General features: G+C 34.3%; 1 protein-coding gene across 2 annotated transcripts in view; it reads left to right on the forward strand.

Annotated features, from left to right (window-relative positions):
• Positions 1 to 2,329: 2,329 nt before the first annotated feature.
• The window catches only part of ppil2 (peptidylprolyl isomerase (cyclophilin)-like 2), a 37,164-nt gene continuing 13,496 nt past the window's right edge, over positions 2,330 to 25,997 (forward strand). For both annotated transcript variants that reach the window (XR_010896908.1, XM_067406889.1), the window contains exons 1-12: positions 2,330 to 2,469; positions 2,814 to 2,863; positions 3,592 to 3,637; positions 4,232 to 4,294; positions 4,864 to 4,915; positions 9,466 to 9,517; positions 9,658 to 9,749; positions 10,385 to 10,474; positions 13,118 to 13,193; positions 14,851 to 15,011; positions 20,055 to 20,130; positions 20,729 to 20,835. Coding sequence is in view for 1 of the 2 variants with exons in the window: in XM_067406889.1 (XP_067262990.1) it covers positions 2,438 to 2,469; positions 2,814 to 2,863; positions 3,592 to 3,637; positions 4,232 to 4,294; positions 4,864 to 4,915; positions 9,466 to 9,517; positions 9,658 to 9,749; positions 10,385 to 10,474; positions 13,118 to 13,193; positions 14,851 to 15,011; positions 20,055 to 20,130; positions 20,729 to 20,835 (897 nt within the window). In the remaining variant the exon portion in view is untranslated. The remainder of the gene's footprint in view (positions 2,470 to 2,813; positions 2,864 to 3,591; positions 3,638 to 4,231; positions 4,295 to 4,863; positions 4,916 to 9,465; positions 9,518 to 9,657; positions 9,750 to 10,384; positions 10,475 to 13,117; positions 13,194 to 14,850; positions 15,012 to 20,054; positions 20,131 to 20,728; positions 20,836 to 25,997) is intronic.

The raw sequence follows: 25,997 nt of genomic DNA on the forward strand, positions 1-25,997 counted from the left end.
GTTATTGTCCTTGGTGTGAACGGGACTTAAGCCACCACTATGTGTTACAGGGGCGTCCAATCCTGCTCCTGGAGAGTTCAGCTCCAACCCCAATTAAACACACCTGAACCAGCTAATCAAGGTCTCACTAGGCATACTAGAAACTTCCAAGTAGGTGTGTTGTGGAAAGTTGGAGCTAAACTCTGCAGGACAGTGGCCCGGACCGTGTTTGGACACCCCGGATGTATTACGTAGTGTGTGGGTGCTTGAGTCAATCATAAAAGTGAATCAACTACGCTTGTTACATGACCTCATTCTTTGAAGCTCTTATTGTTGGTGCCAATGGCCATAGCAATAATTTTCTTATTTCTTAAACTTGTTTAGACTCATTCAGAGCTTTACTGTTATCATCACTTGAATGATGAGTAACTCCGGCTAGAATGTTGAGTGGAAAAGTTTTAAGCTGAAATGTGATGACGTATTGGGCTTCCTGTGGAAGAGGCCTCTGAGCAGCTCAAAAGATGACAAAATAAAAACTTTATGTAACATACATGTGTCTCGTTCATGTTTCATCATTGCATACTTACACAAATCCAGTCTTTCAGAGTACAGAATGGATAAATGAATAAACACATTGATTTATTTTGTTTATATTGCATGTGAACTAATGCTAATTTCCTGATCAGTGATTTGTGATTAAAATGGTTAAGACCATTAAAAGTCCATTAAATATTTTGGTAGTTTTTTTTTTTGCCCAGGAGTATATATCATGTGCATCTTGCCAGTAAGCCTATAAGAAGGACCATTTGGGCATTTCAGGTGTAAGGAATTAGTTTTAGTTAACAATAACAACCCTATCTAACCCTCAAAAGGAATGTAATATAGGCAAAAGCAAAGATAACAAGCACAATAATCTTTCACATGCTTGACCAACACATTTGAATTTTCCAGTAAACAAGCACACAATAGTTTATAGTATTAGTTAACCAGAAAAACAAGCAAACAAATAACTAAATAACAAATGTGTACACATACTTTATATATTAGGCAGTATAGGCTATTCAGCATTAAAGGTGCAGTATGTAAGATTTCTGTCCGTCAATAACACAGGCGTAGCTTGATGCCGCCAAGTTTGAGCGTGGAATCTTGGGACATGTGGTCTTCACCTCAATGGCCGGTGGAATTGAATACGGATAGAACTCAGGAAGAAATCATGTTCATGGATGCGATTATTAACGTTATTGTAGTATGAAGCAGAACAGGACCGAGTGTTGTTGGAGCTGAACGAGGCCGCTGGAGCGATTGATCAACACACGCCTCACGAGCAGCAGAACCTTTATTATGACACAGTCGCCGGCGCCGCTTCCACTTTTCCGGTCATGAGTATGAGGTAACGCAGCTCTGTTTAACATATTAGATTCATTTGAGTGTGTTGAAAACGATGTTATAATGTTGATCTGTGTGTTCTCTCGGCAGCTGCTGTGAGACACTGTTACACACTGCAGTAAGATAGATCGATCTTATTAAATACTGGATGGCTTGTGTTGAGAAATGGCATGCAATTAATTTTAAAACATTGTATGATGGAGAAAATTCTGTATTACTGTTACTAAAAATAAAGCTGCATCTGATTATGTTATGTAAGCTACTTCACAAAATATATATTTTTTTTTTTCTCTGAGGCATGGTAAAGCATGGTACTCGCAAAAAAATCAAGAAAATTAGATTTAAACAATAAGACCAAACGTGTTGAGCTATATAACAATAATTAGTTTTCTGTCCATAAATATATCAAAACAGTTGTTCTATTAAAACATGTAAATATTAAAGCATCTTTGGTGTTTCCATGGTTTCTACAAAGTAAAAACCGAGGGTAACGCGGGTATGACGCAATTGACAGGCGACGCCTCACACGTCCCGCCCCAGCCTTTGTTAAAATTTAAAATTTTCTCACGATTTACAAATAGTTGGAAACATTTGGGATATTGTAAGGACTCAAGTGAACAAAATATATAACACTGGCCTAGTGGTTTTTGTATATTTTACTGCAAAATTCTTACATATTGCACCTTTAATGCAGACCCAGGGCTTTCTTCAGATTCACTTTCACTTCAGGTTCATTTAAAAAAAAAAATAATAATAATCTAAATTAAATATCATTATTGATAATTATTAATATACCATATCCATCACAAACAGACTGCTGTTGATACAGATATAATATTGTCTCAGTCGAACTTCGCCCCCTGGTGTACTGCAGCGAGAAGCTGCTGGGATTCCGTACCGAGGAGGCAAAATAAAAACGTTCTTCCGTTTCACATCGGACACATTTTACTGTCGCGCTGAACGATATCCGGAAGTGTGTGTTTTAAACAGTCGGAGGTTTTGTGTTGGTTGGTTGTTTATGCGTTTATAAACTTTTATTCTTTTATTTACCTCTGCCTCTTCGTCCACAAAAATGGGGAAACGACAGCATCAAAAAGATAAGATGTAAGTTGAAATGAAATATAACGCGAGTAAAAGTTGACACGTTTGACTCAACACTAACTATCGAGCATTTATTATATTATATTGTTTTGTCTGATTATTTCACTGAAGCAAAGCAAAACAAACATATAATTTATTGCAATGGCATCGTGTTTTTTGTTATCTGAGGTTTATAATGTATTTGTCTTAAAATGTTTACAAACCCAGCTGTCATTCTTGCGTCTAATTGCAACTGCTGTATTTTATTTTGTAGTTATTTATGTTTTAGTGTTGTAATAAAATAGTGTTGCATTATATAGATTCTTCAATAAGTGTAATTAATAGTATTCTTTATCTCTCTGTTTCAGGTACATCACATGTGCAGAATACACCCAGTTTTATGGAGGGAAGAAATCAGGTACTTGCACTATTAAGAAAGCATCTGTGTGTAAATGGAGTAAACAAATTGTGTTCTACTTATAAGTGCATGAAACTAAAATTACATTGTGCGGTTCGTTGGTTAGTATGATATTAACACAATATGTACAAAATACAGTACTTGATAGTAAACACAAAGCATTGTTGGATACATATTACAATATGAGTAAAACAAATGATACCTTTAGTTTACCTTGGTTTAGATGTATTATGTTGTATCATGTGAGAAAATAGGCACATTACAGATTATTAGACTTGAAATTTCAGGGTTTCCACAGTCTTGGAAAAATATTTCCAGGCCTTAATGAATAAACAAATCACGTTCTCGTACTTGTTGTACACTATCATTCAAAAGTTTGGGATCAGTAAGATTTTCTTTTTTGAAAGAATTTTATACTTTTTATTCAGTAAAGATGCATTAAATTGATCAAAAGGAACAGTAAATAGATTTATAATGTTACAAAATATTTCTATTTCAAATAAATGCTGTTCTTTTGAACTTTGTTTGTCACAGAATCTTGAAAATTAAATGTATCATGGTTTCTACAAAAATATATATTTTATGTAAAATAAAATAGTGTATGTAATGCTGTTGGTTTTCTTGTCTCTCACTGTGTTGTTTGATTGATTGCACCACATAAAGACTTATTTGTGCACTTTAGATTTGATATTGCTGATGCTTTTCCCCCTCTGTTGTCTTGTTTATAGAAATCCCACGAGACAATTTCAGACGTCTGCCCTTTGATCATTGCAGGTGAGTTTAGAAATGCATAACGCTTCTTTCATGTTTGATAGAAAAAGTCCTTTGTGTTTCTTCTTTTCCCTAATTTAGGTCTAGTACAATAGATCCTGCTTTCATAACTGCTGATCTGGGGTTTCAAGTAATACTGTCATTGCTTTTATTTGAGGTAAAGCTGCTGTTTGTCATTTTGCATGAAACAGAAGTTGAGATAGGCTTCCCTATTGTGAAATTAATTTAAGTAAAACATGGTTGTGGTTTGCTAATGGTTGATCTTGTGAGTGACAGGTTGTCCCACCCTCGCGCCAGTAAACATGTCATCAGAGAAGAGATGAGATGTTGTTCAAGAGTAAATTATTTTGATGATAAATTTACGAGGGCACATGAATTAAAAAAAATAATAATGTGCGCACAGATAAATCATTTATAATAAATGCTGCTAAAATACACATTTGAGTTTGGGACAGGGCTTTTCATTTTTTTAGTGGAAGATGAGGAGTTCATTAAACCTTTTTTGGAAACCTTTTGGGGGCTCAAAAATGACAGCAGCTTTAGTTTTATGCTTTTATTTATGAGTCTTTTAATGTTCATCTTTTATGCCTCACATAGTTTGTCTCTTCAGCCCTTTGAGTATCCTATGTGCACAGTGGATGGTGTGGTCTTTGACCTAATGTGAGTATATCAAATTGAGTCTTTTATGAATCATTCATGATTTTATAGTAGCTAACATCTATTAATAATATACTTATTTATAGTACCTTATATGTATTACTACATAGACTACTGTTCAAAAGTTTGAGGTGAGAAATTAATACTTTTATTTAGCAAGGATGCATTACATTAAACTGATCAAAAGTGTCAGGAAAGACATTTACAATATAAAAAAAAATCTGATTCTATTCAAATAGAACTTTCTATTTGAAGAATCCTGTCCAATCAACCAAATCAGTGTATTAGAATTATATCTGAAGGATCAAGTGACACTGAAGACTGAAAATTCACAGGAATAAATTACTTTTTAAAATGTAAAATAAGATATATTACAATATAAAATTTTATTTAAAAAAAAATAATTATAATATATCACAATATTACTGTTTTTATTGTAATTTTGATTAAATAAATGCAGCCTTCTTTCAAAAACATTTAAAAAAAAATCTTACCAACTTTTGAACAGTATTGTACATATCTTAAGTGGCGTGATGATGCCAGAAAATGATTACCGGTTGTTTTCTCTTTAGGAGCATAGTGCCTTGGATTAAGAAGTTTGGTACCAACCCCATAACTGGAGAGGTATTTCAGTTATTTTTTTATTTATTTGATGCTGACCAATAGACTTCAAAATCTTTGGAGGTGGAAGCTTATTATCAAAAATCCTGTATGGATAAACCACTAGAGGGCGTCAGACTCCATTTGAGGAGAAGCCCAGCGCTTCAGCAAAGGCAAAGAGTAATGACACCAATTAAACTGCAACATCAACTCCAGATGATGCTATCAGTGCACTTGCATGTTCATCCTGGAGAATACAAAGCTACAAACCAGAATCTCTTGTTGTATACATGTTATAAAGAGCACTGCAAGTGTATTTAAAAGAAGAAACATATTTAGTAGTGTTTTGTAAGGCAGTGGTTCCCAAACTTTTTAGAGTGGGAGCGGCGTACCCCCTGAGGCATTTAACATCCTTCTGCGTACCCCCTCTCTTCCACTTATACTGCAGGCACACCTTTTCCATTAAGGGACAATATTTGCCTCCTAAAACTGATTTTCAGGTGCATTTCTTACCTTTATAAATGCAAGGTTTTTCAAACCTTATTAAATATAGGTCTCATGTTTTATGTCTTAAAATTCCATTAGTTTAATTATTAATATAATAAATAAAGCAATAAATTAAACTAAATCAATCATTCCAATCAAATGTAGTATCATCAAATCAGTATCATCAAAAGCCATCTTTGCACTGTAATGGCACAAGCTGCATCTAGATGCATTTACACACTGTTTAATGCTGCTTAGAGGTGGCAAGAATGCAATTACAATGGCATAAATAATGTTATAATATGAGATAATGTTTTAAATAAAAATGGTTCAGCAGAGAAATATGAAATTATGGCAAAAAAGTGATACTTTTAAATATAAAACTAACACTGCCAGTAGGTGGCGGCAAGTCGCTGTCTTAATGAGTGAGTCATAGTCATTCATTCATTTGGTAAATTTAAAGGGTTAGTTCACCCAAAAATGAAAAATTCTGTCATTTATTACTCACCCGCATGTCGTTCCACACCCGTAAGACCTTCGTTAATCTTCGGAATGCAAATTAAGACATTTTTGTTGAAATCAGATGGCTCAGTGAGGCCTGATTTCCTCTCTCAAGATCCATTAATGTACTAAAAACATATTTAAATCAGTTCATGTGAGTACAGTGGTTCAATATTAATATTATAAAGCGACAAGAAGAATTTTTGGTGCGCCAAAAAAAACAAAATAATGATTTATTTAGTGATGGCCAATTTCAAAACACTGCTTCAGTAAGCATCGGAGCGTTATGAATCTTTTGTGTCGAATCAGCTGTTCGGCGCGCCAAAGTCATGTGATTTCAGCAGTTTTGCGGTTTGACACTCAATCCGAATCATGATTTGATACACTGATTCATAACACTCTGAACCTTCCTAAAGCAGTGTTTTGAAATCGGCCATCACTAAATAAGTCGTTATTTTGTTTTTTTGGCGCACCAAAAATATTCTCAGCACTTTATAATATTAATATTGAGCCACTGTACTCACATGAACTGATTTAAATATGTTTTTAGTACATTAATGGATCTTGAGAGAGGAAATGTCATTGCTGGCTATGGAGGCCTCACTGAGCCATCTGATTTCAACAAAAATATCTTAATTTGTGTTCCGAAGATTAACGAAGGTCTTACGGGTGTGGAACGGCATGAGGGTGAGTAATAAATGTCAGAATTTTCATTTTTGGGTGAATTAACCCTTTAAAGTAATATAAAAATAGAAGCTAATTCAAAATATTAATGAATACTATAATAGCATATAAATAATACTAAAAAGAAACACTGCTCGTAACCAGCCACCTAGCAACAACCCAGAAGACCTTAGCAACCACATAGGAATGCTCTAAAAAAAACATTAAAAACACAGTACAGCCTACCTTAAGTATTTCTGTGCTACTTTGGTAAGATATTGTAAATAAAATGTTAACATAACCAAAAGCCTTTCATAATCAGAATTTTATTGCATATTTGCCAAACGGTAGGTATTTTTTGCTTTGAGAGTTTCATTTTATATTTTTGAGAACAGTCAAGCTTCAGAAATTCACTTATGTGTCGCTTAGAGGCAAAATACTCTATTACTGTACCCATCTGGAAATTGTTATTAAGACTATATGAAGATATTTCACAGGCCTGCTGATGGTGGCTAACAGCATTCAGTGTGCCAGGAGTGGATGTGGGTGTAAATTGCTGTATAATCAGTTCACTGGACGCACATCGCTGCACTCTTAATTTATGGAATAGGAGTTATAGGATCTCTGCGTGTGCATGCTGCATACATAATCAGTTTGCACCAGCATCAGCAAAAGTTGTGTGAATATTTACAGAGAGTGTTTCTTGGATGTGATGCAGGATGTCCTGTATTTACTTGCTTTCAAAATTCATTTTGTCAATTGAAGCCTATGATTGAAGCACATGGCTGTCATCTGTAATTGGTCTTTACATCTTCACAGCTATGCATCTGAGTGAGTGAGTGCATGTCTGGACATGCCTCTGTGATTGTGTGTGTGTGTGTGTTTCTGTTCATACACACAGTTTGACTGTGTTATCTGAAGTATTCATGATTGATTTGTCTTGCTAGATGGAGAGGAGGAGAGTAAGTGCTGGAGATGATGAGGGGTGATTGTGTGAAAACAGACTGTGTGTGTGTGTGTGTGTGTGTGTGTGTGTGTGTGTGTGTGTGTGTGTGTGTGTGTGTGTGTGTGTGTGTGTGTGTGTGTGTGTGTGTGTGTGTTAGAGACTTTTACAGAGATCTTCAGGACATGCCAGGACTTGTTCTCCTGTGCAAACATCATTTTCCCATATGTTCTGCTGTAGTTTTGTTTAAATGGGTAATAGTGAGGCATGTAATCAGAAATGTTATGTTGTATCAGTCCTACTGTATATATCGCATTTTTGAAATGCCAGAGTGTGTTTGTTAGGCAAGGCAAGTTTATTTATATAGCACATTTCAGACACAATGGTAATTCAAAGTGCTTTACATAAAATGGTTTTCAAAATAATCACAACAGATGTTTAACAAATAAAATGTACAATGAAAACTAAAGTTATATTAATATAAATGATAAAATATAAACATTGATTTACAGAAATAAGAAGAAAAGACAAGAAGAAACAAGAGAATTAAATGTGAAAAAGTAGGATGCAACACAGTGAAAACACAATTGACCTCATTTATTTGTCTAATAAAAAGACCTTTTGACTGCAAAATCCATGAATGCACTTTATTCATAATCATTTATCAGAATATAATGCATTTCTCCAGCTGTTCTGCTTATTTAAGCAAGGCTGAAAAACAAAATTAGCCAATATTATCAAGCCAATGAGGATCCAGTTAAATCCTTATGGATAAAATGCATTCAGCAAAGCTGATTGCAACTTTCAAGTAGTTCTTGCCATTTTTGTGCCCAGTATCCATCAGGTGGTCCACAAACAAGTCTGTAGTCTGAGGCGGAAACTGGTAGTCAGACGCCCAGTGTTTTCATCAGGAAGGGAGGGACTTGAAGACAAATAATCCTAGGGGATGATGACCTGTCTCCCAGACGGTCTGAATCAGTGTGTCACTGGATCACAGTGTGGTCAGTTTAAATGTATCCCACAGGCAGAACAAGTTTAAACCCCTAGCAAAACCAAATAGATTCAACCATGAATAGTTTACTTACGGTTTAACTGAATAATAAGCTATATTACCATTAAAAAAATGACACTACTGTTCAAAAGTTTGGAGTTGGTTAGATTTTTTTTTTTTTTTTATATAAATATTTTCTCTCACCAAGGCTACATTCATTTTATCAAACATGCAGTGAAATGTTTTTAGAATTTAAAATAACTGTTTTCTATTTTAATATCTTTTAGGATATTTATTCCTGTAATGGCAAAGCTGAATTTCAGCATCATTACTCCAGTCTTCTTTGTCACATGATACTTCAGAAATCATTCTAATAAAATGATTTGGTGCTCAAAAAACATCTTCTTCTTCTTCTTCTTCTTATTATTATTATTATTACCAATGTTGAAAACAGTTGTGATGCTTATTTAATGTCTTTACTGTCAGTTTAATCAATTTAATATGTCTTTAATATGTCTTTCCTGGATAAAAGCATTAATTTCTTTTAAAACAAAAAATCTTACTGACCACAAACTTTTTAACAGTGTTACATCACCTTTAATTATCTTTTTACAGTTTTACTTTATGCAAAAAACAAAAACCTGGCCATTGGCACTTTAGCCAATTAACTGAAGTCTTTCTTTGTTGTTATCTCATCTACATGTCATCAGATGGGAATTTACTTTTTTCATTTCTCTAAAACCATACTAGATCCACAGCATTGTGTGTTGGTGTTTAAAATGAGTGGTATTCATTGGTGTTTTATCATCGCCCAAACATGTTCTATATGAATCAGCTAATTTGTGCTAAATAAACACAATTAGACATTGACAGGGTGTGATTACATTATAATTGAAAAATATAGGTGTGTCTGAGAGCCAAAATCTGGCAGATATAGTCACAAACTCCCTAACTTCCTGTATTTCTCTCTCTCTCTCTTTCTGTCTTTAGAAGCTTGAGGCTAAATCTCTCATCAAGCTTAACTTCTGCAAAAACAATGAAGGTAAATATGTTTGTGCGCGCGTGTGCGCACTCTTGATCCTCTTACCTGACCTGCGTCAACAGCAATATGTGCTAATGACAAGAGATAATGGATTGAAGTTCTCTACAGTGCATATTCTGTCTTTCTCTCCTGTGTTTTAGGGAAGTACCACTGTCCTGTTCTCTACACAGTGTTCACAAACAACTCCCACATCGTTGCCAACAAAGTCACAGGGAATGTTTTCTCTTATGAGGTAAAACATGCTACATCCTAAATGTTTTTAATCCTAAATGTCTTATGCAACTTAAAGGACCCCCATGAAAACCACTTATAATGTTTTTCAAGGTTTGTTGGACCCAAAACAGTCATCATTTAGTTTAACCCATTTTTTGACCCTTTGAATTAAACAGCCTTTTTTGCTACTAATAGTTTACCTAAATATAAATTATATAAATATTTCTAAATGTATATTATTTCATTATATAAATAAAAATATAAAAAAATATATTAAAGTTTATTAATTTAATTTGATGGAAATAATTGTATTTTATTCATCAATGTAAATTAATGTATTCACCCTCATGTTGACTGAAAGTTATTTAAGATTTTCCATAAAAGGATCATAAAAGTAGTCTGTTTGACTATACTGCAAATCTTTTGAATCCATATAATGAAATTTAAGTCATTAATGTGGTTGTGACATCATATCCATGATTTCTGAATTACCCATTTTTGCAGTTCGGTTTCCATTCGTTGTGGAAATTGTAGGTCTACACTAAAGAGCAAGGAAAATCTGGTTGTTCATGATCCCTTTAATATCATACTGACATTAACCTTCTTTAAACTGTATAAATGTGTACAAAAATCATGTGAATGTGTTTTGTTTAGGCAGTAGATCAGCTCAACATCAAGACAAAGAGTTATAAAGACCTGCTGACGGATGAACCATTCACCCGCCAGGATCTCATCACACTACAGGTGACGGAGACAGAGTGTGTGTTTACGACTGTTAAGGGATAATTAAGCAGTGTCACATGAGTGCTGTGATTTAATACAGCTTTTCTATACACAAGTTAGTATCAAGAAACTTCCGTTTCAGACAGCCGTTACCCTGTTCGTTTGTATTTAGTATGTGGCTGTGTGTCAAAAACCCTGTGCTTTCTGTGTGATTTCAGTGTTATGAAATGTCAGGTTGAAGCCAGTTCACACTACAGTGTTTAACAGCTGTCGAGAGAGAGAAACAGTCAGGCTGATCCTGATGACTGACTGACAGACAGGAATCATTTGCATGCCACAATTATAAATATCTGCTCAGCTATTGTACTATTTATACTATTTATTCATATCCTAAATGAGTTTTTTTTTATCTAGGTAAAACACTAAAGCACATACAGAGGATGTTTTTGGGCAAATCTTTTAACTGGGATAAATGTTAAAATGCCCACCGTTCAAAAATAGCCACGTTAACATGAGGATTGTGTTTTTAAATGAATCTTTAAACTCCTGTCATGACTAATGAGCTCATAAAGCCTGTAAACCTGCTACTGTTGCAAACATTACAGAAAGTGACAGAAACATTCAACCACAGGAATGACATCCGTAGCATCTCACCGCTAAAGGATGTTTGGACAGCTTTAAAGCTGAAATAACACACACTATTGTAAGGACAAATTAATATAAACCCTTTAACAAAAATATGAGCTGCACATTTCTGCTTTGAAACCTCCTGGAATGTCTTGCCCCATTGACTTCCATTGTAAGTTCTTCAATTCAAACACGTCCCTCAGTTTGTGAAAATAAACAAAAATCAAGGTTGAGTTATTTTATGCAGTTTTGACAGTGTGCCATCAATAGAGCTAAACTCTACTCAGCCCCAAAGATACCTTTAAAACCTTCACAATGTGAGTTTGTGCTTTGTAATTTGTTAATGAAAAAGACAATAAAGCACTGATCGAGAAACTGCACAATTTATGAATCAAACACAGTCTGTTTCTGAATAGATGGGATTAAACATTACAGCAGCATGTGGCGACTGTCCAAAGTTGTGTTAAGCTTCACTGTAAATCTGTTTGAGTGTTAGAAAGAACTTATGTAACCAGGGTAAGATTTCTATCAACAAATCTATACATGGTATTAGCACGTTACATCTGTGTAGTAGGTCATGTACACTAACATTCAACAGTTTGGGGTCAGTAAGATATTCATTTTTTTTTTTTGAAAGAATATGAATACTGTTATTCAGCAAGGATGTATTAAATTGATCAAAAGTGACAGTAAAGACATTTGTAATGTTACCAAAGATTTCATTTTTTTCTTTTGAACTTTCTATTCACATAAGAATCGTTGAAAAAATGTCATTGTTTCCACAAAAATATTAGGCAGCACAACTGTTTTCAACATTGATAATAATCAGAAATGTCTCTTGAACAGCAAATCAGCATATTAGAATGATTTCTGAAGGATCATGTGACTGAAGACTGGAAATTTCAGCTTTGCAATCAGGAATAAATTGCATTTAAAATATATATAAAATAAATATATGTAATAATATTTGACAATATTACTGTTTTATGTTGTTTTTGATCAAATATATGAAGCCAAATACAATTTTTTTTACTGACCCCAAATCTTGAAACAGTGTTGTATGTTCAGACTCCATACAGATTTGCATTGAGTTTTATGTTTGCATGTCCTGTGCATTTTTTTTATGCAGTAAAATGGAAATAAAGAATGTTATTATGACTGATTGATAGCCCTTATATAAGTATAGAAGTCTATGGCATGCCTTCCTTCAGATAGCCAGGCAAACGTGGGTGTGTGTGAAAGAAACTGGAAGCTGAATCAGTGTTTTCTGTGTGTGTGCATGTGACCTACAGTATCTAGTATTCATAGAAAGTCCTTGCATGGTTTATTTTGGGTCAGGGAGAGAGTTGATGGGTGTTATGGGGGTGTTCAGAGAAAAAGAAAATAACTTGGAGTTATTTTAGGGTGAGATTAGGCCATATAGCTCAGAGTGGGAGCTTTGGACATGTCTATCCCTGGAGCTCGAGGAAGGATAGGTCAGGGAGGTGTCGGGCGACGTGGTTTAAGGGTTAAAGAGTTTTTGAGACAGACACAGAAGTTATTTTGGATGACATGTGAGATGAGAAAACTGGGGGAGTTTTAAAAGGATAGGGGGAAAGTATTTTAAAAAGAGAGAGATTGTTGGGAGTGGGAGTTTAGCTGAAATAGCAGGACTGAAATGGGCTGAGGTACATTTTCACTCTCTGACCTATTTGGAACGGATACTACAGTGGTTCAAGCATAGAGCCGAGGGGAGAGAGAGAGATGAGAAGGTCCTGAACTCTCTTTTGTGTGTGTGTGTGTGTGTGTGTGTGTGTGTGTGTGTGTGTGTTGCAGCGGACAAGTCCCCAAACTGCCCAGCCAGCAATATTTACACTAAACTGATAAAACATTGCCAAAACAAATCCATTAAAGAGTGTTTACTTGTCTTTCTATTTAGGGGAACATATAATATGATTTGTTTTATAACTGTGTGTGTGTGTATAATGATCTGTACATAGTTGGTCAGCAGATCTGAAGTTGTCATATAACATCTCATTTTGTCACTGTATATCCCAGGATCCCACAAATCTGGATAAATTCAATGTATCCAACTTCTTCCATGTGAAAAACAATATGAAAGTCCTCGACCCTGGTGAGTTCAGTGTTTTAAATGCAGTACAAAGATTTCAGTTCGTTTAGCAAAGATATGACTGTTTTTGGGTTAGCATACTATTCTTACTTGTAATATGCCATATATAGTGTGCAGATTCTATGTTGCAGTGTTATTGTTAACCAACACTAAAACTATTAAAAATATTTTTTTTTAGCATACTATTCTTACTTGTAATATGCCATATATAGTGTGCAGATTCTATGTTGCAGTGTTCTTGTTAACCAACACTAAAACTATTAAAAATAATTTTCATTAATTGAAAAGATAAAAAAGTTTGTTTTTCTTCTAATATTTGTATACAAGTGCAAAAAACTAAAACTGAAAGAATAAAAAAATAAAATAAATGAAAGATAAATAGAAATATGAAAAAAAAAATAATAAAAAAAAAAATTACACCACAAAATTAAACCCCAAATAAAAATGAAAAAAAAGCTAATTCAAAACATTAATAAATATGATAATGGAAAATAAATAATACTAAAATTACACTAATGCGTAGTTTACAACAGAGCATACTTACTGGGTACTGTGTTCCACAATAACACAGATTGCAAATGAATAATTGAAAAAAAAAAAAAAAAAATGTCAGTCAGTTTTTACCAGACTTTACCTGTGAGAGTTGAATAAATTAGCTCCAGGCTCAGGTGTGCTATTTTTACATTACGGTCCCCATTCTGTATATTTCATTATGTAGCCATATTACTTGCATTAGCCCAGCTGTGATGATTTTAGTAAATTAATTGTTTAACGAGGTAGAACTTGGTGCAATTCGTTATGGACTCACAGTACATAATGAATTAACTAAAGGAGTGTATAAATGTTGTAAATTCACTTGAATCCCTGAACATTATATACTCAAAAGGCCATAAAAATAACCATCATGACAGGAATGCAAGATAATGTGTGTGTATGTCATCGCAGAATGTAGACGCTGACCAGCGGCCTTAAATTAGCTGGAGAGATCCATAACACTGTCTGTGCTGTTGTTACAGCAGATCTCATGATGTGGCCGATTTACTCTGAGTAGCTTAGACATTTTAATTTAAAAAAACCCGGAAAATCAGTTTTTTTATTGAATCCGGTATAGTGCATTATAATATTCTTTATGCATTAAAATGGTATTCATAATGTCATATAATACACAGTGTAATTCATTGTCTTTTTTATATAAATAATTGTAACCACAGTTCATGTGATACGTTATAATACCCACCTGTTTATGATTACAAGCTGATGAAGTTTAATGCATTTGTTATTGTTTAATGCATTTTATCCAGTTTAATGCATTTGTTTTTGTTTAAAAATCTCCTATACTCACCACAGCTGCATTCATTTGATTAAAAATACAACATTTACCATTTGAAATTATTGTTTTCTATTTTAATCTATTTTATGACATATTAAATGATATATAATATAATATTCCTGAATTTTCAGCATCATTACTCCAGTCTTCTGTCACATGATCCTTCAGAAATTATTCTAATATGCTTATTTGCTTCTCAAGAAATATTTCTTATTATATATATATATATATATATATATATATATATATATATATATATATATATATATATATATATATAGAGAGAGAGTGTCACTTTTATGAGCCCGTCTATTTTTCTTTCCCCAACAGATGAAGAGAAAGCCAAACAGGACCCATCATACCATCTGAAAAGCACAAACATGGAGACACGAGAAACCCTGGCGGAGCTCTATAGGGACTATAAAGGAGATGAGCTGTTGGCTTCCACTATGAAAGAGAAAGAAACCAAAAAAACGGACAAGTTCAATGCTGTGAGTGTTTGACAAAGTGTTTTAAGAGATTGCCTTTCTAGCTATAGTCGATGGCAGATTGTTCTTTCTCTTTGTCTTCATCGATTAATTTCTCTTTTTTATTTGTCGTCATTTTGAAGTGCTTATTTATCATTGAAAATATAGACTCTAATACTTTTCTGGACTGGCTGTGCCTCACAACCCAGATTTCGCATTGGACATCAAATTTTGACCAAACACAGAAAGAACCAAAAATGTTTCTCATACAGAAGAAAACAAAAATTATATCCAATCATAACTATGTCATCCAAACAAACTAATTTACATATAGAAGTCTAAATGATAGCAAAAACAACCTGTTTAATTGTAAAAGATAGAAATAACCACTGTAATTCAACAATTACAGTTGTTTTTGGTGCAAGGAACCTTGATATTAATATTAATTCAGCAGGGACACCGAGTGTAAGTTTGTTGAAAACGATAACCACAAAATGTGTATTACGTGTTCAGTCTATAGATGTGTAGTTTCTTTACAAAGTGACGTCGCCAACTACTGGCCTGGCATGCATAAAACAGCATTTTTAATCATTTTTGTGGATCTGTATGAATGGGGATCATTTTAAAAACGTAGTGTATGCGAAAAACGCAAAGGAAAATTTTTTAGTACATTGTTGTCATGTAAACGTACTCTAGGTCAACTTAATATGACTGTTTTTTTCTTGAATATCAAATCAGCATATTGTAATGATTTCTGAAGGATCATGTGACACCGAAGACTGGAGTAATGATGCTGAAAATTCAGCTTTGCATCACAGGAATAAATGACATTTTAATTTATATTCAAATAGAAAACAGTTATTTTAAATTGAAATAATATTTCACAATATTGCTACATTTCTAAACAATTAAATGCAGCCTTGGTGAGCATTAGAGACTTCTTTCAAAATCATTAAAAATCTCCTGCGAGGTGGTTGGTCAGATAAAGCAGTTCTGTGCAGTGCTGTTTGGGTCACAGTGGAGTGTCTTGCTGTGTGTGTGTGTGTGTGTGTGTGTGTGTGTGTGTGTGTGTGTGTGTGTGTGTGTGTGTAAAAGTGTCTGTGCATTACGAGGTGATTTGCCTCTCAGACTCTACCACCATCACACAGCAACTGGAGCAGAAGAAAATGCCTCGCAGAATCCTCAACCGACCACACACACACTGAGAGCAAGAATCACAACAAGTTTCTCTGAATGTCATGTCAATTTTTCTAAAATGATCATACCAATTACTCACTTCCTGGGAAACGACCCCACTGCACAAATACCTGGTATCTAAATCAAGAGGTTTTTCTTCAATACTTGCTCTGCGATGGTTCTAAGTGTGTTTGTGGCTCTGTCTCAAGTCTTCTTTGAGCCCAGGTTGAAGTGTGTCTGCCCTGTGCATTCAGCTATATTAGCTTTGCTTGCTCAGCCCATTCACAGTACAGGCATTGAGTGTAATTGGCTCGACTTTTGGCATGAATGCCAGTCTATTTCAGCCCTAGCCATGCTGGATTGGTATTGTGACGCTGAAATAGACTGGCATTCAGGCCCACTCTCCTACTGATTTAGCTTTGCTATTTCTACACCATACTAAGGCAACTATAATATCCCCAATATAACTCAGTTTTCAACAAATAATTCTAGCAACCACATAGCAATATGCTAAAACCACTCAGAACACTGTAGCATTGAGGAGGTAATTTGTTATTCAGTAAAAATCTAGTTCCGACATTATATTTATGAATACACACTATTACGTTTTTTGAAAGAATTAAAATAATTCTATTCATTGAAGTAAGACTTGCATTGTTTAAAAAATGTATTTCAAATAACTGCTGTTCTTTTCAGCTTTCTCTAAAAAAAATGTATCAAGGTTTCTTTCCACAAAAATATTAACTATCAAAATTGTTTTAAACATTGATAATAATAGAAAATGTCACTTGAGCATCAAATCTCTTGACCGCTTCCTGAATTAGTAACTGTCCCGTGTAGGTGTGCCTAAGAAACTGACAGGAGGAGGGAGACAAAAGAGAGAGAGAAAACACACACAGAGGCACAAACAACTACCGAGATGATTTCTGAAGGATCATGTGACACTGAAGACTGGAGTAATGATGCTGAAAATTCAGCTTTGACATCACAGGAATAAATTTCATTTTTAAATATATTAAAATTTAGTGATTATAATTAGTGATGCTGTCCTGAGTAAGATATTTTACATAATGTTTACATACAGTCCACAAGACAAAACAATAGCTGAATTTATTAAAATAACCCCATTCATAAGTATATGAACCCATTGATTCTCAATACTGTGTGTGGTTACCTGATGATCCACGACTGTTTTTATGTTTTGTGATGGTTGTTCATGAGTCTCTTGTTTGTTCTGAGCAGTTAAACTGAGCTCTGTTCTACAGAAAAATCCTCCAGATCCTGCAGATTCTTCAGTTTTCAAGGATTTTTTTTGCATATTTGAACCCTTTCCAGCAGTGACTGTATGATTTTGAGATCCATCTTTTCACACTGAGGACAACTGAGGGACTCACAACTATTAAAAAAGGTTCAAACATTCACTGATGCTCCAGAAGGAAACACGATGCATTAAGAGAAGATTGGGGGAAAATGTTTTGGATTTTTTTGAAGATCAAGGAATATTGTACTTAATTTGTCTTACGGGAAACATGAAAGTATCTTCTGTTGCTTCTGAAGGGCAGGACTAAATGGGAAAAAGGAAAAAAAAAGATATTTCAACAAAATAAGAAAAATGTGGACGTCTTCATCCTGTTCAAAAGTTTTCACCCCTGACTCTTAATGCACCATCTTTTCTTCTTGAGCATCAATGAATGTTTGAACCTTTTTTAATAGTTGTGTTTGAGTCCGTCAGTTGTCCTCAGTATGAAAAGATGGATCTCAAAATCACACAGTCATTGCTGGAAAGGGTTGAAATATGCAAAAATGCTTGAAAACTGAAGAATTTGCAGGACCTGGAGAATTTTTCTGAAGAATATTGGGCAGTTTAACTGTTCAGAACAAACAAGGAACTCAAGAACAACTATCACAAAACAAAAAGTAGATCATCCAGGTAACCACACAGTATTAAGAACCAAGGGTTCCCAAACTAAGCAGGGTTATTTTAATAAATTCAGCTGTTTTTTTGTCTTGTGGACTATATGTAAACATCTTTTATGTAAAATATCTTACTCAGGATGGTACTAAATCAAAAATAACATGCATTTTGTATGATCTCTCTTATTTTGTAAAAATTATTCACATTTTCACAGATCGTGCAAGGGGTTCCCATACTTTTTCATGCAACTGCATGTTATATATATATAAAAAAATTATATTATATTATTATAGGGCTGTCAATCGATTAAAAATTTTAATCTAAATTAATTGCATACATATTTTTTCCTGTGAAAGTATTAAATATTTAAATTCAAATGAATCAATGAATAATCAGTATTAGTGACTTATTATTATTTTCACTGTTCAAATAATGGCCATAACAATCAGCAATATCTGTCATAATTCATTATTACCCGTCATTTTAATTTTCATCTTTTAATTATAATAACACATTTAATTGCTTTAATTTTTGTTCACATTTTAATTGGTAATTCACACATGAAATTTCTCTGTACTGTACTATAGGCTACATGTTAGCCATTTAAGAAAACATAGTTTCATATTTATGTTTAAAAAGTCCTATGTTATGTTTTAAATTCATCTATTTGATTATTAAAAGTGAATATATCGGGAGAAATGGAGTGGGTCAGACATGATTTTGACCACTTTATGAAGTTTTGTTTGGTAGAAAGACTTTCTTTAAAGTGAATTTCGTTTTGTAAAAATTGTATCTTCATTTTAAGCAATGTTTCATCTTAATAATTAAGAAACAAATTTAGCAGAAAATATAATCATGACATGGAGGCGCGGGCGTGATCACTGGCGCGTGAACTGGAACACGTCTTAAACTAATAAACCGAAACTCACCGTATAGGCTGCTTGCCTCAGAGACATGAGAAATATTTCTGTAGAAAGCATGAAATATCTACTTCAACGATGTGCTATGTCGTACCTCCGGATTAACGTTAACTCCTGGATGCTTTGCATTGATGTGGTAGCCTACTTTAGAGTGGACGAACTCCAGTGATATGCAAATTCCTTGCTGCAGACGACTTTATTTTTATCAACACTTCCATCAGGCCGTTTTTTATAAGTAAATGTTCCAGTCAATGATCCAGGCAGCGCCAGCATGTTCTTGTCTCGTCTTCATTTTACAGTCGAATGGTGGCTAGAACGGCTCCAGGTTCAAAGGTCAATACGGAACGGATTAATCTGCGTTATTTTTTTTAACGCGTTATTTTTTCTCAGATTAATTAATCGAAATTAACGTGTTATTTTGACAGCCCTAATAAATAAATATAAATATATATATATAATACAGTGATTAATTGTTTGACAACTAATTAAAATAGGAAACAATTATTTTAAATTGTAATATATAATATTATTGTTTTGTTTTGGGTTTTTTTTTTTTTACTGTATTTTTGATCAAATAAACTGACTTGGTGAGCATAAGAGATTTCTTTCAAAAACATTAAAAAAAAATTAACAACCATAAACTTTTGAGCTGTAGCTTAGTTTATCGCTTTAAATTCATTCTATTAAATACTGAAAATCGCAAAGAAAAGCCTATTGTTCTCACTATTTAACCTGTTGAAGACACATCTGCGCATAGACACATCCAAAAACAGCTGAATGCCCCACAGGAATTAATAAACATACTTCTGTCTGTCTGTTTTTACAAAGAATGGGTGATAAAACTCTATTATTAAGTGTGACAGACACATTAGGAGGTGTAAGAGTGATGTCATGCATATAAACACTATTATTAAGTATGATAGACACATTAGGAGGTATAAGAGTGATGTCATGCATGTGAAGATCATTTAGTAATTTGGGATGGAGGTGTTAGGGCTTATTTAGTCTTATCTAGAGAGTGTTATCTGTAAACCATGTCTGTCTTTCTTCCTCCAGGCTCACTATTCCACTGGAAGAGTGTCTGCCTCCTTCACATCTACAGCTATGGCTCCAGCCACCACCCATGAAGCAGGTAATGGAAATGCTTACTCATACCAAACAAATCAGTTTAAAACAGACAATTTTGTTTGAAATATGCAAGGGTCAAGGTTGCTACTAATCAGGAAATGGCCAAGTCACAAACTTCCCTTAGGCTTTTCATGGTTCCTTCTCTTTGTTACTGTCCCATTTGATTCTGATTGACTCCATTAAGTTATGTTGCTGCTGGTAATGCCCATATATCTTGCACTAAGTCGCTGTGGGTAGAAGCGTCTTCTAAATGTGCAAATGTAAATGTCATCATGACTGGAGATGCACACAGTAAATGACACCATTACCCTTTTTGTTTATGCTGGGAAGAAGTTGCATGCATTTCATAACATTGCATCATTGCAATACCTAAAACTCCTGCCAAGTATTAGTGCTGGTTTGTATTTTATGCTCATTTTTTGAGCGAGTCTGGCTTATACCTCAGGAAACCATTTGGCAGCTGTCATATCTGTCCTGCATACCTGTTCATTCTCTTTCAGACTAGTTTAAGGCTAATATGATGCAAAAATGTTGTCAATACTGTCTGCAGGGGAGTCATTCATAGATGTAAAGAATGAAAATATTTGTCTTTGTGTTTCCAGATGCTATTGCAGATGATGCCGTTCGCTACCAGTACGTTAAGAAGAAAGGCTACGTGCGCCTACACACAAACAAAGGAGACCTGAATGTGGAGTTACACTGTGATAAGGTAATGCAATGTGAAATGGTCAGACACTAATAAACCTTGGTTGGGCATGTGTTGGTGGATTTACAAAATGTTTTATGCAGTGAGTCCAAGCAGAATTTTGCAAGTTTTTCTTTACAGATGTGTTATATTTCTGTAAACATTGTTTTGCTTGTCATCTTTTATGCTCATCATTTAAATGTGATTTTTCTGGCTCTTTATTTGACACCTTGTTTGCTGTCACACTTAATCAGAGCAAGGCCACAGCTGATTAATTACAGAGTGAAGCAATGAAAAAAAGAATTAAAAAGAATGTGATGCTCAAACAACCCAGCTAATATATAGTGGTCCACTTTTAGACACTTAAGTCACACATATTTCAATACATTAGATATTAAAGCAAGCAGCATCTGCCAACTATGGAAGCTTGTTTCTGCCAATAAATAAAGTAAAAAATCTTAATTATCTTAATTTTTAATTCTGACTTACTTTCTTACTTTCTTGAGTTTGCATCTCACAATTCTGACTTTTTTCCTCAGAATTGTGAATTTAAAGGTGCCATCGAACATTTTTTTACAAGATGTAATATAAGTCTAAGGTGTCCCCTGAATGTGTCTGTGAAGTTTCAGCTCAAAATACCCCATAGATTTTTTTTTAATTCATTTTTTTAACTGCCTATTTCCGGGCATAATTAGAAATGCGCCGATTCATGTTGCGGCCCCTTTAAATGCTCACGCTCCCCGCCCACGGAGCTCGCGCTTGCCTTAAACAGTGCATAAACAAAGTTCACACAGCTAATATAACCCTAAAAGTGGATCTTTACAAAGTGTTCGTCATACATACTGCATGCATGCGTCGGATTATGTGAGTATAGTATTTATTTGGATGTTTACATTTGATTCTGAATGAGTTTGAGGCTGTGCTCCGTGGCTAATGCTACACTGTTGGAGAGATTTATAAAGAATGAAGTTGTGTTTATGAATTATACAGACTGCAAGTGTTTAATAATGAAAATAACGACGGCTCTTGTCTCCGTGAATACAGTAAGAAACGATGGTAACTTTTAAAGGTGCCCTTGATTCAAAAATTGAATTTACCTTGGCATAGTTGAATAACAAGAGTTCAGTACATGGAAAAGACATACAGTGAGTCTCAAACTCCATTGTTTCCTCCTTCTTATATAAATCTCATTTGTTTAAACAACCTCAGAAGAACAGGCGAATCTCAACATAACACCGACTGTTGCGTAACAGTCGGGGTGTATGCCCCAATATAAACACTTGCAGTCTGTATAATGCATAAACACAACTTCATTCTTTATAAATCTTTCCAACAGTGTAGCAATAGCCGTTAGTCACGGAGGACAGCCTCAAATTCACTCAGAATAAAACTTTAACATCCAAATAAATACTTTACTCACATAATTCGAAGCATGCATGCAGCATGCATGACGAACATCTTGTAAAGATCCATTTGAAGGTTATATTAGCTGTGTGAACTTTGTAAATGCGCTGTAATATACTCGACAGCTGGTGTGGCAGAGAGCACGCGATTTAAGGGGGTGGCGTTGAGTGTAAATCAGTGCACTCTTACTGATGCCCCAAAATAGGCAGTTAAAAAAATTAATTTAAAAAAATCTGTGGGGTATTTTGAGCTGAAACTTCACAGACACATTCAGGGGACACCTTAGACTTATATTATATCTTGTGAAAGAACGTTCTTGGGCACCTTTAACCACATTTAACAGTACATTAGCAACATGTTAACGAAACATTTAGAAAGACAATTTACAAATATCACTAAAAATATCATGTTATCATGGATCATGTCAGTTATTATCGCTCCATCTGCCACTTTTCACTATTGTCCTTGCTTGCTTACCTAGTCTCATGATTCTGCTGTGCAGATCCAGACGTTAATACTGGCTGCCTTTGTCTAATGCCTTTCATAATGTTGGGAACATGAGCTTGCATATGCAAATATTGGGGGCGTACATATTAATGATCCAGACTGTTACGTAACAGTCGGTGTTATGTTGAGATTCGCCTGTTCTTCGGAGGTCTTTTAAACAAATGAGATTTATATAAGAAGGAGGAAACAATGGAGTTTGAGACTCACTGTATGTCATTTCCATGTACTGAACTCTTGTTATTTAACTATGCCAATATAACTTCAATATTTAATTCTAGGGCACCTTTAAACTCGCAATTGCGAGGTATAGTCAGAATTACGTGTTATAAAGTCAGCATTGCGGTTTAGAAGTCGAAATCCTGACTTTTTGTAGTTATAAATGTAGTTATTTTAAATTATAATAATATTTTGCAATATTACTGTTTTACTGTATTTTTACTGTATTTCAGTAATGCACAAATCACAGCTCACACAGTACAAAGTAGCTTTCTAATGGTCAGTGCAGGAAATTTGCTATATAAATTAAACTCAAATTCAGACTAACTGCTGACACTTAAAAAAAAAATAAAAATAAAAAAATACAGACTGGCCCAGATATTTATGGATTGAGGTGTATGTAATGTACTTGCTCTGTGTGTGTAGTCTACAGGTCTACATGCCATCTTGTCTTTACATAATATATAATTCATCCATTCAGAGTGTCACACTGCAACTGCTGACCTATATAGATTGACTCACTCTATTTTTCTCTTTCTCCTGTGTTTCTCATTTTTATGTTGTCTGGCTTTCCTTGCTCAGTTTGTTTTTGCTGTTAATGTCAGATTCTTTTCTTAATTCTTTGTGTCCTTTTCTAATGCGTTTTCTCTCTACTCATTTCTTTTCCTTGACGTGCTCTGTATCTCACTGAGCTTGTAAACTCAGCCCTGCCATAAAACACTTCCTCTAAAAAATTGTGTTCATTCTGGCCTTGTGCTGGCAGTAAAACGTACCCATAGTTTTCTCTCCTCAGCGGAGCAGATGCAGCGTCCCTCTTCTTATTTATGTGAGAGCGTGTGCCAGACTCTCACTCCTGGGTCAAAGCTGCACATGAATCACTTTATATCTATCATTTAGTGTTTCACTTTAACTGGTGAGAGAAACTGGTGTGCTTGGTCTTTACTGACTTTAAGTACATATAAAAGTTTCTGTACATTTATTTTTGCATTTTAGCACTATTTGATCACTTTCATGAACACTTTGGTTCAGTCTTGCACACAAGCAGTAGATTCATTAAAGGGATAGTCCACCCTAAAATGAAAATTCTGTCTTCATTTTCTCACCCTCAAGTTGTTCCAAACCTTTGAGTTTCTTTCTTCTGCTGAACACAAAAGAAGATATTTTGAAGAATGTTGATAACCAAACAGTTGATGGACCCCATTGACTTCCATTGTACTTTTTTCCATAGGTCAATGGATCCGTCAACTATTTAATTACCCATATTCTTCAAAATTTTAAGAAAGAAATTACTACATACTATCCATTTAAGCCTTCGCAAGTCCACTAACATTTCGGGAACACACTGTGAGTTTAAAGACCTGAAGTCTTTGTCCTATTAAATAGAGACGACTATAAGACACACCCTTTAGGAGCGTGTGTGTGTGTCACTGTGACTTGGGAACCAAGGTAAACACTGCCTAATGGACACAGAAACAGCATTTCTTGGCCTTCATAGTCCTAGTAACTAGCTGCTATTTTTGTGTCTTTTCATTGGCTGTGTGCTGGTCAAATCAGGATAAAGAGAAGAGGTCACATTGATAAGAAAATTACCCTCCTTCTTTTTTCTTCCTCTCCTCCACTCCCTCCCTCCTGTGGTTTGCATTTCTGATGTCAAGGATTTACAGTTTACAGCTATTCTTTCAGTGGCATTTAGATTGGAATGTCGTTGTAGGCAGTTATGTAACAATGTCAGGTCTAGATGGAGCAGATGATTGAGATCTCACTTGACAACTTATTTTTGTAGGTGTTTTCTGTGTCTTTGTGCTTTTCATGCATGAGTGTGTGACTTTGAAATCTGACTTTTTTTTAAGTCCTTACATGCTTGACCTCCTCACAGGGTAACTTATAAAACTTTAATGTGGGATTTGCTTCTGCATCTCCCAATAAGGCGCACAACGTCTTTCCTGAGTACAAAATCAGTTTATTGACTCACAGAGGTTTTATTTGGAGAGAGGGATGTCTGATCGTCATAGAAACGAACAAATAAACATTTACACAGCGGGAAAGGAAGTAACTCCTTAAATTTTCAGTGTTTTTTTTTTTTTTTTTAACAGCATCTTAAATAAGTAAGCCTTTCACTTCCCAAATAACGTAGCAGATTTAAAATGCATTCAAAGCTGCCAGATGTATTGCAAACAAGCCTAATTGTTTATTGACCTTTTATAGCCCACAGATGGGACATTTGGTAGCGCACAAGGGATTGAGAGGTTTCAGATGATGACTTAATTATTTTAAGTCATCATCTGAACTTGCAGTGGACACACTTCCTTTAATTCCTTTAAAGTGATTTGTGAGCCTGGACCACAAAACCAGTCATAAGCGTCAATTTTTTTAAATTGATATTTATACATCATCTGAAAGCTGAATAAATAAGATTTCCATTGATGTATGGTTTGTTAGGATAGGACAAAAGTACAATCTTCATGGAACATGATCTTTAATTAATATCCTAATGATTTTTGGCATAACAGAAAAATCGATAATTTTGACCCATATAATGTATTGTTGGCTATTGCTACAAATATACCCGAGTGACTTTTGACTGGTTTAGTGGTCCAGGGTCACATTTATAGTTGCAAGCTGAAGTTTCATTAATGTGAATGACTTGCAGTCCTTTAATTTGGTTGAATCTCATGGAGAAATATCATGTATTTCACCCCAATATCATAAGAAAAAATAAGCCATATTTTTCATAAAGAAAATTAATCCTATTTAAGGATCCTTAAAATTTTCATGATTATTGAAGGCAAATTTTCTGTAATATAATATGGAAAATCCTTGTTTTTTTCTTTGGTGCAATGAATTGATGTATAAATACTTTTATATATTTAATAATTAATTTTATTTAATTTTTCTTGAATTACAGTAATGAGGTTAATTTTTTTTTATCATGTTTATGAAAAATGGGGTGAAATGTGCTTAACGTCACAATGAAAAAAATCCTAATTGTCTAATATAGATTTCTTTTTCATTTAAAATTTCTAATTTATTTTAATATTTTCTAATTTGTTGTTTACTTT

This window comes from Chanodichthys erythropterus, chromosome 13, assembly GCF_024489055.1.
Source record: "Chanodichthys erythropterus isolate Z2021 chromosome 13, ASM2448905v1, whole genome shotgun sequence".
NCBI classification, from domain to species: Eukaryota; Metazoa; Chordata; class Actinopteri; order Cypriniformes; family Xenocyprididae; genus Chanodichthys; species Chanodichthys erythropterus.